The sequence below is a fragment of the Varroa jacobsoni genome, unplaced genomic scaffold (assembly GCF_002532875.2).
Source record: "Varroa jacobsoni isolate VJ856 unplaced genomic scaffold, vjacob_1.0 scaffold_747, whole genome shotgun sequence".
NCBI lineage: Eukaryota > Metazoa > Arthropoda > Arachnida > Mesostigmata > Varroidae > Varroa > Varroa jacobsoni.
In genome coordinates, this window is record NW_019213649.1 from 6,508 (window position 1) to 22,752 (window position 16,245).

Here is a 16,245-nt window from a genome sequence, read left to right on the forward strand (position 1 = left end):
ATATAGGATTCGAGAATAAAGGAATAGAAAAAAATAAGACGAGATTACAGTTTGCTAAAATGTAACACAAAAAAAAATAACGCCGCTGATGGGATGCCTCTCTGTAATACCGTTGCCTCGCATTTTGACATCAAACAAAGAGGACGAAGACATTTTCGATGTATATAGTAGAATAAGTTACGGGCAAGTTTAAGCATGATACATAAGATTAAATGGAAATGCGTCTAAACGTAGTCGATCACAGCTTAGAAAGTTTGCTTTAAACAACGTAGAAAAGCAGTAGAAACAAGATTCATCTTGGATGAAAATGAAGTTAGCTACTTTGCGACCAAGTGCGATGACTCTCGTTATCTGATATGAAAAGGTCAATAAAGGGGAATTCATAATACCTGTTCTGTCATCTGCTTTGTTTGTCTCTAACATTGTTTTGTCCATTTGCCGGTAATAACAAAAGACCAGAAAGTTTATATGGCATAAATAGTGCAACAATCTTTATTGTTCCTTTAATCTGTGTCGGTATTTTTTATTATTGTTGTTGTTGTTGTTGTCGCCGTCGTCGTCGTCGTCGTCGTCGTCGTCGTCATTAGTATTATTATTTATATTTCTATTCGTTACTGACTTTGGTCTACCTGATGATCAACAGTCGTCACTTCTTGGACAATAATATTTCTACCTATAGTTAAATGCCCACTTAGATTTCCTTAATACTTCCGCCCGAAACTGGATAGGGAGTAACATGAATTTATCGGTTTCCGTTAATTGCAGCTCCTCACTTCGATTCGTCGCAAGGCTTTACCATCAACACGTGCTCGCTTACCACTATTATTATCTAGCTTAGGTAAACCTGTTGGCTTCATCGACACTCATTTGTTTATTTTATATTACCGTCAGTATTTTCTGACCACTTCTTCCTCTGTTACCAAGATCTCCACCCTATTTCTTATTTTGTCGGATTAGCTGTACGCAATGAAATACAGTTAAAAATGTTCATGACTAGCATCGAACCAAAGGCCGTTTAGTCCATCGACTATTCCGATCCGTGTTTAAGGCTATATATGCAAACGATGACAATCGATCGATTTAAAATTCAGGTCATTAGTAGGTCGTGTGTGATGTCCAGGCTGATCGAAAGTTCTTTTCACACTGCATCTACTGAAAAAGTGGCCTTCTTGGCCACACCATACAAGGGCTACGCTATCAGCTAAATAAACACTTTTTGTTTTATAAAGGCAGCTGCAGACATTTTTTATCACTCTGTATGCTTATTGTTTTGTCAATAAGACTATTAAATAAAAATTGTGCTCTCGTCTCAAAAAGAGCTTTGAAGACATAAAATTTCAAAAAATCGCCTCCATCAAGACAACTGAAGGTATATTTCGATTAATACTCTCGATAGCGATTAATACTCTCGATAGCGTTTCGAGGCCATAAATTTAGCAGATTATGGCTTCAGTTATTGACAAGTTATCTATTGTTGTTCCGCTCTCATAGAATAGCGGTACAAAAATCGGGTATCATATGCTAGCAGGCTTGCTTACGGGTTAGACGAAGCAGCCTATATATATATATATATATATATATGTATATTTGTTGTCGTTAACATCAATCGCTGGATGTAGCCACCTGCTGTCTGTAGTAACGTTGTCTGTGTCATAATCGTACCGTAATCGTATCGATGGCCTACCTAGTCGTACGCGGCACTGGATAGCACAGTCGAGCACTCCGGTTTACTGACTTTGTTGTTGATGTTATTCCAACGAATTTGTTGCCGACGCGGTGTCGATCGGATTTTGTTTCGTCAGCGATAGTCAGCTCTAGATTACGTTTTCGTCCTGTTGGTTCCGCAAATGGTATATGGACAAGGATGTAATACACAGGAGTCGACTTTGTTCTGTTGTGTCTTCTGTAATTGCTGTTTACTTTTCGCGACACCTCAATTGTTCCGGCTTTTCAATTAGTCAGATTGTAATGTTTGAGTTGAATGACTCGTTATCTGCCATCGCCTGGTGCTAGCTAGTAGGACGGTTACTCCTGACGAAACTCTCGTCATGTTATCCTTGTTTCCATTTATGCGCATCCGACTAATCCGACCGCCTTGTCGGCGCCGTTATTATATGTAATCTTTACGTTCCTTTCTCTACCGACTGCCAAAACTGATGGGTGTTTCACACCACTCAGGAAAAACGAAAGCTGGAATCATCGGACAAATGTCTAGCCAGATTGAGGCGCCGAGGACGGTCAAGGCAGCACAGCAGCTAGACGAGTTCGAACTTGAATGAACTTAAACAGAACGACTCCGTCCGACGAAGCTAATATGCGGTCCATGTAAACTTAACGAATACTGTGGTGCTTTAGGATTAGACAAAAAGTTCCTCTTATGCACTGTATCGTTTTAGCTTAGCAGTGTCAGCCGTTCCTGATATGTAAGCTGTTAGCGGAAACGGCCAAAGTGCGAAGGGGTTAACATGCTAGCGATTTTTAGTTAGTTACTCGTTAATGCCATGATCTAATAGGGCAAACCGTCTACGCTGAGATCATTACTTTACATTATATCCCGCTCGCGCGAAAGCTAACGAAAAAACAGAAATAAGCAAAGAAAGAGCAACGAATTGGCGAACGTTACCTCAGGCACGACATGATGCCTGTTCTTGTTCTCGGCGCAGAATCGTACGCTTCGACAAGCTCAAGTTAGTGATAATGCGTTCTGCGATTCGGAACGTATATACGTGTCTGTATTCCTCGTCACAATTAGCGGCTCATTAGAATATACACGTATGTCGCTATTGAGGATATCGCAAAATCAAGATTGTTGGCCAGGCGAGCGGTTCACGTGCCAGAACTCAGCAAGGTCAGAGAAGCAGTATTTTCAAACGGAGTCTACGGCAGAACGGAGCGACATAGACATGATTTATAAAAAATCGAAACTTTCAAACAGGCAGAAGGCCAGCCACTTGCCGGCCTCCGTTCGACGAGTTTAATATGATTATCGACACTGATCAAATATGTGGATACTCTTGACTTAATAATAATCAGATTTTTGATTGTTTTCTATACATGCAAATACACGCTTGCAATAACGGCAATATGTATAACACAGCTGATCTAAAGTCTCTGAAATCGCACTTAGCTAAGTTGAAACTTCTAATTTCTAAAGAAAATATCATTGGATGCTCATTTTTACACGTTAGAGAATTTCAGCTTTAATTCTGCATACTTCAAAGCAGCATTCGACTCCTAACTAGCTTGGAACTGCTTTAGCCCAGCCTTATAATGGTGAACATTCGTACAGAGTGTATTGAATCGTGTACAAATATCCCGAGAAGCTTATTATATCATCGTCGGCCTGTCTCAAAGTGGACTCGAAGCGACCTTAATTTGGCTAGTCACATTTATGTATGTATGTATGTGTATATATATAGCTCTCTTTATGGACAGCTTATCGCTGCGTTGTGCACGATTGACGTCGCGTCATTTTATTATTTTATGCTTATATATGCTTTATTTTATTATGTTTCTACTCGATTTTTTCATCTCTAACTGTGATTTTATATATGTATATATAAAATATATATATTATATTATTTTATATATATATATTGTTGTAGCTTTGTTTTATTTACTTGTTACTTGTCGCTTTTCATAATCAGCATCAGGATATGGTTCTATTTGACGTTGAAGTTATTAACGTCGTTTCATCTAACTTTTGCCTGACTAGACACCGACCACCCTGTACTCTACAGTATTCGGTTTTCGTTTTTGCTTTTTCTTTAAAGTTTGCTACGCCCTCTATGATCCACTACAATTAACAGCGAGACCCGAGATAGTCAAGTAACTTAGTGAACTATCCGTTCGTGATGCCCACTTTCTGACGCCCATCTCGACGCATTGGCCGGCAGCTCCTCTCCGTTCACGATTTTCTGTTCTGCCTATCTTTCGAAGAACAGCTGCGCAGTAAGGAGCGCGCACGAATAAAGCTGCACCAAAACTGCGTTTTCATTTTCTGTTCTCTTACTTCTGCTTGACTATAATTTTTCGCCTGCACTCTTTCTCTTTCTTTCCTTCTTTCTATATATATATATATATATATATATTTTTTTTTTTTTTCTTTTTTTTTTCCTGTATATATTCTCTATTGTATAGATATACATAGTGTATGTATTGTTGTCCGGTTCTCTTAGCGTGTGAGTTAGAAGGGCGGCTGCGCTCCGGGCAGAATAGATCAGGGTATATACGACTGCCCTCACGTTTTTGCTTCGTCACTTCTATATTAGCCTTCTCGCAGTACGAGTCTTCATATAGAGTTAAGCTCTATCGAATTTCTATTCTACCGCACATATCATAGACTGGGAGACTAGTTTGTACAACACTGTTTGTCTTCATATTCTTCAAAATCATCTTTGCTTCGAGCTTTGTCTGGGATAATTGTTACCTTTGTCGATGTCTTATCTGTCTGCCTTTTTCCTGACTCATCTTCTATATATAATCGCTAAATCGCCATACCCTCTGTTTTTAACAATCACTAGTACTAGCTTGTAAACAGGCCACAGCTTCTTGCCCTCAGATCAGACTTCGTCATCTTTCGTTGGGTCGAATTTTACACTCATGCAAATGATGCGCGCGCAAATTTACGCATTGGTCTTATCTTGCTTGCACGACCTCTGTTGGCTATCCTACAGCAAGCCTGATTTCATTGATTCTATCTATAACATCTCTTCCGTCAGGAGGGTATCGTATTATTCGGCTACGCCGGATGCGTCAGATGGGTGATGAAAGCAAAAACTTAAGTTTGTTGATGACCGCCATTGTTTAAATGTCAACCTTTTTTTCGAATAAATGCCCATAGGATCACGTCTTTTCGTATGTACTCAATGAAATGTACGTTAATGCGCATTTCTGGCGACAATCATCACCGTAACTAATATGTAACCAGTGATTTACGAATGGAGCCTGAAGATATTAGCTTACCAAACCGAACCCTCGTGGATAGAAACGACAACGTTTGTTAATGCACAAATGAGAGTTGGCCGAAAGTTTAACGTTTTTTTGTCGCCTAAGATAACAGACAATCAGCATAAAGCGTGAGCATATTTAGGATCGATAGGTCTCGAGCTTTACGTCAAGTTCAACAAGTTGAAATATGTAGTGCTAGTTTAAAGTGCTAGCAGCTAAAAGTCTCAGTCCATACATTTTTTGGCTTGTGTTTGTGTCATCACCGGTATCACACTTATTAGCCTAAGGCGTCAAGGAGTAAACATCATAATTTTTTTATAACAGTATCTTTAGAAATGGGAGCAAATTGATATTTGGTCTTACAATAGACAACAAACCGTTTCGGGTTGTCTCGTTTCATGTGGCTCTCGCGCCATTATTCATCTGTTTGGTGCGATATGCGTAGCCTGGATATTTTGGTTTTTCCAAACCGCAATATTTCACTGCCGCATAACTACGCTACGGTTAAATTGCAGGTGTTTAGAGAGGAAGGGGCAGCTGAAAGCTAACCTTAAAAAGGCTCGACATTAAATCAAGCTTGGATTCCTCGATTTGCCTTGTCATTAAGTGAGACGAACGTAAGGAAAAGGACAACAACAAATTGGGATTATGGCCCTGTAGTGGCCATGTCAAACTATGTCCTACCAGAGTCCAACTGTTGCTAAAGATTCGCGCAGCGGTGCTCTGAATCGTCACTCCGACGTGATAATTAAACGTAATTGCAATTGTCAGCGTCGGCACGGGTCGGCAGAGAAAGTCATTTTGTCGTAACGACAACTATGACAGGTTATGATGGATGATATAGATTATAGGAGTGTAACGGAGTGGAAAGTGCCACGACGATTGGATCATATTGGATAGGCCATCGTGTAAGGGAGAGTACCTAAACATGATGACAAAACGGGAACTGTACCCGTCGTTCTCTCTCCCTCACTCTCTGTATATATAATGTTGCGGTCGTTTGATATTGTATGTGATATAGTATCTGTACTTATAATATCGTGATAGTACATTTTGCGGTAGTACTCGTTTTCCTTGCAGACCACTGTTCCATTAGTTTCAATATATACTACATTTGCATTCATCCCGCCTTTTCATGAAATTAGCATGTGCTTGTCTTTCGGCTAAGCTGCTTTAGCTTTTTTGCAATTCATTGCAAAAAAAAAGCAGCTCGGTCTCCCTAGTCGATAAATTCCCATTAGAGCTCGTACTCCTATTTAAGAGGCTGTATATTCGCATTCCTCGTAAACCTAAGCTTCTCAAGCACCGGCTACTGATAGACAGCAGTCAAAGATCAATATACCCTCATTTGTTAACATGGCTGCTGGCAACAACAGATCGTTGCTTTTTTTTTGCCTTACTCTTGCCACTTGCGTTGGGCCACGTTGCGACAAGCAAAAATGAACTATCGTGCTACAGGGGACCTGGTTAGTTTTTTAACATCCTTGCAGCTCTGCTAGTTAGCCAATGGTATAACCACGCGCTATCTTTTCTATTTACCAACAACACTTCTTTCTGTTATGTTTCTGCGACACCGTATACTTATCAACTATTATATTCGTTTGCCTTGCCCTTTTTCTATCTTTACCCATCGTGCTCCTTTGTTTCTGTTAGTTGGATTAAAACCTTGCACCTTTGCGTTATCGGTCTTTAATATTCTATATATTATCGTACATGCACCTGTTAATTAGTTTTATGATCACCTTCACTGGCTTCATACGGCCGTCTTATTTATCGGTATCCTATTTTGGTACGCACTCATCTAAAGATAAGTTTGTTATATACATGAAATTGACCCTGAAAACCCTATTTGCGAAAGTATGTTGCAGGCCCATCTTCGAGTTGGCGCGCCGCAGGCTCATTATCTTGTTCGCGCTACCCCCGGACTCCGACTAAGTGACATCTAATCATGCTTATTTCAGCTTTACCATTTCCTGTCCCATGTTTCGCATAAACATAAATCTTAGTTCTTAGTGGCCATTGCGGTCGGCGTATTGCTTGCCAAGGATATATCGCTTTTCGTCGTTCCTACAGTGATTGTTAGGTGGCAGGCAGATTGCTCGGTTGATTTTTCAGCTCCGGCCGGTCAGTGCCCAATTGATGCAATTGGACCAATGCTTTGTTTATATCTAGTGCTTCGCAACCACTTGTTTATTTCTATATGCACTCTATGTGTACGAGAATCGCTTCTGACCGCCACTCGTATGAGACAATAGACAAAACAGAAATGTGCATACGTGTACTGTTATGAGAGGACAACGAAAACTTAGGTTCTTAGTTGGCGTTCAGTTGTGTGATTCTCACGATGTCTCTACGTCCATTTGAAGTTCCTACTGGCGCCGTTGCCGTTCCTGCTGGTACCCACGCCGTGGACTTGTTTTAGTATGTGGGCTTCATCGCGTTCGTTACACGCTGTAGTCACGTTGAAATAACAAGCAGCTCGAGTCTTGGTGACGACGATGGTAGCGAACAATGGCTGCTAACCCGTTTAATGTCATTGTTTCTGTTGCGGTGTTATTAATGTATTAACTGTAGCAGATAGCGGCGACAACTATTATACTATCTGTGCTTTGGCGACGTGACGCGTGGAACACAAGTGCGGGATGCAAAAAAGGTGGTTACCACTCGAGTTGATCTGGTGCAACATCGTCCGTTAGTGAGCAAGGCGTTAGGCCCGTTGTGCCGCTGATATCCGCTGGGCCGAGATCTCGCCGGGTGCCGAAGCCGAGTAGTTCGGCGCTGGGCCCATTTAGCGGCGGAAGCGTTTGCAACGAGCTTAAACCGCTGACGGTCGGCAGGCTAATCATCTGGCTGGCGTCAGGCACCGGATTCTGGTTTCTGCAAATGCCCACCACATTGAGACCTCGGTAAGTGTTATCGGCACCTCCTTCGAGGGTAGCATCCGCCTCGCAGAATTGGTAGGGTCGCTCGTCGCCGCGGATATCGCATATGACGTTTGTCAATGCCATGATATAGTTCTTGGCAAGGGTAAGCGTCTCAATCTTGGACAGCTTGCGCTCCATCGCCACATGTGGAATGACCTCGCGTAGCGCCTGAAAATGGAAAAAGGGAAGGAAAAAAGCCGAAATAGAGTGAATTTTACAACCATTAGGAAATGGATCGTGTCTACGATATATTTGGTTGGAAAGAAAATTCCCGCGCTTTTTTTTACTGAATAGAGAACACAACATCTTAGTATTTCTCTAACAATAAGTTATTATGGTACATATTCCCAATCATTTTTCACGATTTTGTCTCATCTTTCCACGAAATTACGTATGCCATCTCGCTAAAAAATAGGGGGTTTCGTCTCGGAGTTTTTGAACCGCCTTTTGAGTTCTTGATCCGTGTTGAAGTTAAGGCCATGAAGTTGATGTCGCCTAAAGGATAAAACGTTCCAGGGCCTGATGAAAATCGCAGCAGCAGCGGTGAGAAAACAGGTATATGTTATCCAATCATGCGTCGACTTCTATTATACTTCTGGGCCAACAGGCGGGTTCCCGGGCTGACGTAAGCCAAGCGTCACGGTCAAATGCACCGTTTAGAACCCGTCGTTGCCCGGTGAACAGAAAGAATGAAAATCCGCTGGCCCAAAGTCCGAAAAATATGGTGGCTACAACAAAACCTCTTAGTTAAAATTTAAAAAGGCCATTTTCACAACGTTTGTGAAGTATGGCCTTGCGTTGTCATAAAGCAAGATGATTGTACCTCGTTTGTCGGGCTTTTTCTCCTGGGTAATTTGTTCTTTTCGATGCAACTAGGCCAAATAGAAGTGTCGATCAACTGCTTGATTCACCAGAGGCTATTCGCAGAACAAGCCCTTGCAGTTCCACCAAACGCAAATGATAAACTTTTTTGGATGAAGGTCTGGTAGGAGTCCGGGCCTTGGCGTGCCTCGTAGGGTCGCCAATTCCGATCTTTGTGCATGTTAACGTACGGAACACAACTCTTGTGACAAGTGGGAGCCATGTGTAAAAATCGGTTATTATGACCCCGTAACGCTTGACACCAGACGAAATGTTGAGATGCAGCGTTAAGCCGCAATTCTTTGTTAGATTTGTTGAAAGTTTATCAGGAGCCCAAGCTTCAAGCTTTTGCGTAAACCCAAGGAACTTGAGGTGGTTAACGATAACCGTGTCGCTGTGGCCCACTTTTTCGGCTGACTCCCGAGTTTGAAGGTGCCTTCAGAAGGTCGCCATAAAATTCTGATAGGCAGTGAGCTCGCGGGTCATTCTCTAGATTCTTTGTCAATTTTGCCAAACTACTTCTGGGCGATCTTTTTATAAGGTAAATGTCCCAGGCTATTTCGAGAGCATTTTAGTCTCGACGAAATGTCAACGGTATCAAAAATTGACGCTTCTTCTACCTGGAACATTCGTTATTTTTCAAGTTAAAATTGCACTTGTACACAATATTATGCTATAGCATACGATAGAGCGGGAGGAGCGCTTTCAAATGGTATATCGGAAATTAACGTATCGGATTGGTATATCGGAAGAAAAGCGGAAAAGTAAGGCCCTTTTTCAAGCGCAGACACTTGTTTCCAATTTCACAGCAGAACAGAGTTACGTAGTACAGTTGGCTGGCATATTTCTGTGAAGCATCCGTTCTTTCTATCGGCTTTTATGAGCACACCCACAAAACTTAGGCAAGGCCACACGTTGGCCTAATGTCAATGCCGTAAGTAGTTGGGTAGTCCTTTAATTAATATGTACATATAAAGTGTAGGAGAGAATTCTTGCTGAAAGGAAGGTGCGTCATTACCCCAGAATTGGTAAAGGCCGCCAATTGTCTTTTCGGGATAACAATCTCGTTTGCTTTATGCTGATATGTGCTTATAAATAGATGATACGGTTCTTTCTTTATCCAACGCTCCATGGGAAAGTTTACATTTTTACGAGTTTGTTGATTAGTTCAACAATAATTTGCTAGAATGGTATGTTGTTTTATTGATTTCCAACAAATCTAACTATGTATACGACGATCAATTCTGGCATATAACTATAATTCGAGTATCGTATACGGAAATTAAGGCAAACCTACATTATTTACACGAACATTGAATACTTGAATTCGCTACTGGTCTGTGTGAATTCGTCCGACATTGTCTTACCATAAAAAGCTTTATGCATACATGTTTGTACCGTGCTGCTCAGTTATGCCATACAGATTCCGGCCGCTTTGTTTTAAAATGCAATGCCCAGTATTAAATCAGCCTGCCCCTGGCACACACAAATATGAAAACCAGTATCCAAACGCTAGTTAAATTTATCTGACTCCCTAAGCACCCTGTACTATTTGATCTATGAGTACGAAGATTGGCCTACTTGAAATAAGCTCATGCGGAAAGCACGTCAAAAGGGCAACAAGGAAAGAGAATGAGAATCTATGCTTTCGCAAAGCCCCGATCGGATTTAGCCCTTTCCCATAGAACTTTTTATGCTTACTAACTTTTACATATCATTTTTATGCCTACTTGTACAATAAAATGTACCTGGAAGGCATCGTTGAGGGAGTGCATTCGCATTCGTTCGCGTTCGTTGGACTCCAGGCGGCGCAGGTTCCGTTCGCGCGCGCTCAGCGTCGTCCTCCGCCTGCGAGAGTTCCCCCCGGCGGAGAGGGCGCCGTGGGCGCCGCTCTGGGAGCCCGCGCCTCCGCCGCCAACGCCACCTGCCTGGCGTTTACCTATACCACCACTAGCAGCACCAACGCCACCGACCCCATTAACGCCGCTGCCGTTGCCACATCCACCTCTGACACTTCCGCACCGCGAATTGTACGCGCTGCCACTCTGCTGAGACGAACTAGAGTCATCCTCACCCTCTGGAACGTTCATGGAAACAACAGCAAAAGAAGACGCCGATGATCATAGACATGACAGGAGAAACAAGCACAACGAGCATCAGCGACAGGACGGACACGAAATATTGTCGCAGTGAGCAGTCGTACCGGTTAAATAAAAGTATAAAGAAGAAAAATGTTTTGATAACGTTTTTTTGAGTGATACTTAGACCGGCTGGCTACGCTGTTAACCTCGAAGAAATAAGGTCGGTCGACTGGTTTTGGATAAGTTCGCCGAAGCTACTATAGTGATACAATTGTTAGAGTAGATCGTTAGGTCTTCAGAACGCATAGGAACTGAATGCTCAAGGAGATTATTGTGAAACATTCCAGGGGCGAAATGATACGAGAAACGGGTCGTGCAACCTCTTTATCGTTTTATTCCCAAATATGCCAAACGAAGCCTTAGGCAGGATAAGATGAAATTATAGGGTCCATCGCAGTGTTATTGATCGCTTTCCAAAGTGCCCCTGACAAGCGGCGGTTGCTTGAACCATCGCAGTAATTGGCCTTAAGAGATGTACGACGCGAATTTCAGCTATAGCTATTGTTGAATCACAGAGGAGCTTGCGTTTTTTGTCGTGGCTTAAATGTCACGTTCCGCAGAGGAGTGCTTTGTATGCTTCGTGCGTACAAGTTCAGCTACGAGTTCTGAAATCCCGCAACGTTCAATGTGTACACCAACCGTAAGTCCGTTGTTCAGTCGAGACATGACGTCTCCTTGTCTGTATAATTCCAGTGTCGAACAGTCAGTGAAATTTATAGGTCTTATTGACTCTAGGATATTGCTTAGCTTTGCTTCAGCTAAGGGCGAAGGTGGCCTCACTTTCCTCAGAACTTCCACAACGGCTTATGGTTGATTCGTCTGAGATTGCTAAAATAACAGATACTACTACTATTATCTCAGCGATTGACAAGTGCTACTGAGCATTTTATGTATAATAGAAACTAAACAGCTAGAACCGCTTATGGATAAGTTTCCTGGAGCCGTCGTTTCCTTTGGGTCGTTTAGAAAATACGATGGAGAAGTATCCACTAGAGATAGAAAATTCGTAAAGTAAAAATAATCCGTAAATGTGCCATCTGATCGGTTCGTCCAGATGCTATTAACTCTGTGTGAGAAGAGATTTCGGTGTCTTCGATAGCGACTAGCCAAATTCCGTTTAATATCCAAATAACTCGGTACAAAAACGCAACGCAGGCAATAAATCGCACCCAAGGCCTACACTTCCGAATCGGGTTATTTCAGGCAAAAACAGCTTGCTGATACTATGCGTGCAAGTTTATTGAACTCTGGGGTATATGTCTTCAACGCAAATGGCCTAGCGAGGAGGACGAAGTCGTTTTATCTCTGTCTGTGGACATGGATCAATGCTCCATTTGATTCTATAGCTTCTTATCATTATTCGATCGGTCAAGATCGATCGAGCGCTCGTTCTACATGTCTGGGTATTAATTGCTACGCGAGGTAATGTTTATGGGGTGACGAGAATTCGATCGAGTGATCAAAAGATAACATTAAACAAGCTGTTATCCACAAGATTAAGAAATGTGTTTTTATTGCAGCGTATTAAAATAGTGTGATCAAATGCCTGCCAAGTGGTTCAGGCAATCGTCGAATCGATCTGAAAGAACATAAAGGGTTGTTGTGCCTGATTTGGAGACCAATATAGAGACTTATGTTTCTAACGTCTCTAAATAGAACCTTATGTTCATTTGTTTAGGGAAGAATAGAAGAGTCGTAGAATAACCACTAAGTTCTCTCGTAAACAATTATAAATACTGTTAATGCAAACATATGTATATAAATATATATACATATATATATATATATACATATTAAATGTTACTAATGGAACTAGTAAGCATTTAAAAAAACTATTTCACTGAAGAACCTCATTTAATTTATTCCTACTTGCCTAATGCAAGTCCTTTTAATGAACTGAATGCAGCACGAGTTTTACCCTGACACCACTGCCGTGCGCTGGTCCAAGTGTAGCAGATAAACTACTTATATATGATAGATAGATTGACTGATCCTTCTGCTTTCTTTATCTAAATAGATAGCGTATGACGTGTCGCTGGTGGTACTTGAAGCAGACACCTCTGCTTCTTCCAGTTTTTTTTCAAACACGCGCTGGAGTGTAAAAAAAAATTATATAATTTTTTTTAAACGCGGTAGAGTGTAAAAAAATTATATAATGTTTTTTTACACTCCACCGTGTATACATGTATATATGCGCCATCAGAAGCAAAGCAAGCATGCAACAGAAGGCCAACAAGGTACCGTGTTCTTAGCAGTCCAGCTGCCAGGGCTAGCGCGCTTTCTGGTAGTCACAATGTGTTAGTTATGCGCTGCTACCGCCAGGACTCTGATTCATACCCTGGCTTACCCTTTCTCTCTTTCTGTCGTGTGGCCTTCCTGGCGTTAGTGTTTTTGGCTCGCAAGTGACATCGCGTCGTCTGGTAAAGACTCCATTGTTCTTTTCCCAACAGCCTATTGCATACAGACGAACGTACTGTGCTACATACATAGAATACGCAAGACTGGCTAAGACATCTTGTTCTCTCACTCATACAACAAGATGATCAATGCGTATAGAACTCAATAGCGTGTTAGGAGATTCGCTGACCTCTCTGTTTAGAGACAGAATAGGTCCGCTTGATTTACGTACGTATAATGTCGTTTTAACTTCTTATAATGGTACCGTACTTTTGTTAAGAGACAAAAAGAGGAGCTCAACCCATAATATTTTTTACAGGCAGCAGTCATACGTACAATTCTAAATAAAATCACAGTTCTGTGGTCCTGTGTTTATATACACAGTTATGTGTACCCTGTCAGGCGTTAACATCAGGTAACACTGATATTCTGACACCCCCTGACGATGCTCTACAAATACTGTCTTCATCTCAAATCTTCCCTTAGTTAAGCCATATGTGTGTCCTAGTAGTGTCGATGGAAGAGTACATGCTGCAGTCAATTACACTTGGCCACTTATGTCACCTATGATTGAGCCTGTCGGAGTGAATAGTAGGCACAACAAGTGTTGTATTGGCATGTTAGGGCAAAGGTAAAACTAAGAGGCTGACGTGGGAAGCGATACCAGCGGGTAGAACCGGACGATTAAGGGGCACAAAGGAGAACACCAGAGGGGCACACAACAGTTATACAGTAGCCTGTAGCAAGGCCTGCCATCGTAGCACTTGGGACGATACCTGAGAGCAGCTGCCTCTTAGCCGGTGGGTTGTCTGTTTCTGAGGATCCTGCCTCTGAGTAGGCCGAAGTGTCTTTGTGCCGGGATGATCGGACCTCGTCGCCAGGCCTCGAGTCCTCTAGCTGCGCCAGTATCTGCGATAGCGATGGCTGCTCTGGACCGCCTGGCCACTCGCTGTTAGGAGTCTCCAAGGGCATGTCTTCGGCGCGCGAATGCACCATCCCTGCTATAATCACAACGAAGTAAACAAGAAACAAACAAAACTCACATGTAGAAACTGCGTTGTTGTCGTCAGTTCTGCGTATATTTGCGTATTAACCGAAAAATTTAAGCGTGATGTTTATGGCAATATTGATGTAACTTTTTAGGACTTTATCAGGATGTAAGTGCGTACCAATCGTTGAGCGCGACATGAGCAAGCAACTAAAAAATGCGAACGGTGCATTGTGATACAAAAAAGCTAGCAAAATTTTTTACAATGGACAATTGGATACAAATTTATTATGCTCGTTCTGGTAACGTCTGCAGCTTTGTCTGCTTGAGTTGGCGTCTTGGTTTTTGGCCTCTCACTGGCAAGACATATGCTAGAACGTTTCAATTCGAAAAGTTGCAGTTTACAGTTACGCACAATTGCTTGAGGTAAACGGCTATCTATGTATTAGATTAGAAGATAAGTTGTGACGGGAATCGAAGTATATCATTTTTGACCTACTATACATTACATGATTCCCGCTGTTGATCAGAATTAGTTGCAATTTCCAAAACAGCATGTTTGAAAATTAATTTAGTTCATGCCTAATTTTTGCTTCGAAACATTGACCGTAGACGCGATGTTGGATTTCGGTGTCGTACACCACAGCTGATTAAGTAACTCACAAACTATACCGTTGTTATCTAATAAAACATTATATTATACATATTACAGAAGCACACACCTGTAGACATTAACGAATGGCTAGATTACGCTAGAACGTCTGTGCGACTATCCAATTAAATACGAACGGATACTACACTGAGTCCAACCATAGTCTTCCATATTCGATCGTCATAGCCGGCCATGACTGTTCTTTTCGCTCTGACCGTAACCTGTACCGTCTAAACCATTGTTACTGAGAACGATGGCCTGTAGCATAAAGCGTTTTGCTATGTGGCGCTGTTGTTTGAGATTCGAGTGAGGAAGCTTGTTCCGTTGCCTGTTATAATGTATTTGCTGTTTACTGAACTGATCCCGCGGTTCCTAATAAGGTTACCCGTTCATGTTAGGCCAGCTGATACAGTTAGGTATGTCCTAAGGGATCCTAACAACAACAACAACAACAACAACAACAACCTGATCAACATTATTATATACAATAATAGCATTCTTATACGCATATTGTGAATGTGACAATTTATTTATCTGTTTCAAGAGGTTTTTGTTACCGGACCATGGCAACGTGGTCAACCGGCAATAACGTTTCCTCCCGCCTACTTTTGCCAGCCGATCACCCCACGTTCCAGGCGTTTTATCGTTACCTTGAATATATCTATCTATGTACCTGCGGTTTCCCGCAAAGACTGTTCAGGTAGAATTCAGTAACATCGATCAAATACATGCGAGAGCGATTTTGGCATCGTATTGAAAGGCCGGCGTCGGCGTTATTAGCAGGTGCATCGAATCTATTAAATTCACAACAGCAATTGTTACTCTTGCAGTATTCTATGACTATTACGGTCTATCGTAATCAACTGGTGTGGTCCGGATCGCGATCAGAGGAAGTGCTTAATGGACTCGGTGCGCCTTACTTCACCTACCACTCTGAGATCATTGACTGGCCAAGGTTGCTGAAGTAATCAATGTTGGGCCTCCTGGGGAGTTGGGGAACAGAACGGAGAGGTAGAGCGGGGAAAGGAGAGGGCACAAAATGGAGATGACGAGAAGCTTAAGTAGGTGAAGTCATGCGGTGCCGCTCTGCCCCCACCGAACCCCAGTGAATAATATCATCACGACCAGCTCGTCGCACGTGTTTATAGCATCACCGCAGCAGGATCCATGCGATTCAGGCAAACAAGTAAATGTAGAAGAATCACTATCGTAGAACACGTTTGTAAATGTGCATAAAGTGACAATGTATCACAGATCAATCGCAATGTTTTCACTAGCACTGCTACTACTTATAGGATAACGATTTACAACGACAATCCCACTCTGTGTAGG

General features: G+C 42.1%; 1 protein-coding gene across 1 annotated transcript; it reads right to left on the bottom strand.

The window, feature by feature from the left end:
* Window positions 1-463: 463 nt before the first annotated feature.
* On the bottom strand, window positions 464-10,833 carry LOC111263225 (neurogenin-3). The gene is made up of 2 exons (XM_022838136.2): window positions 10,484-10,833; window positions 464-8,042 (listed from the first exon to the last, which is right to left on the bottom strand). Exons 1-2 carry the CDS (start codon window positions 10,823-10,825, stop codon window positions 7,608-7,610), a joined length of 777 nt encoding a protein of 258 aa, XP_022693871.2. The 5' UTR covers window positions 10,826-10,833; the 3' UTR covers window positions 464-7,607.
* Window positions 10,834-16,245: the final 5,412 nt, after the last annotated feature.

What these genes read in the sequence shown, in the direction of transcription:
- LOC111263225 (XM_022838136.2), bottom strand. Translation starts at nt 10,825, where the DNA reads ATGAACGTTCCAGAGGGTGAGGATGACTCTAGTTCGTCTCAGCAGAGT. An exon ending in CCCTCAACGATGCCTTCCAG is followed by an intron (nt 8,043 to 10,483) that starts GTACATTTTATT and finishes TTCCATTTTCAG; the next exon opens with GCGCTACGCGAGGTCATTCC.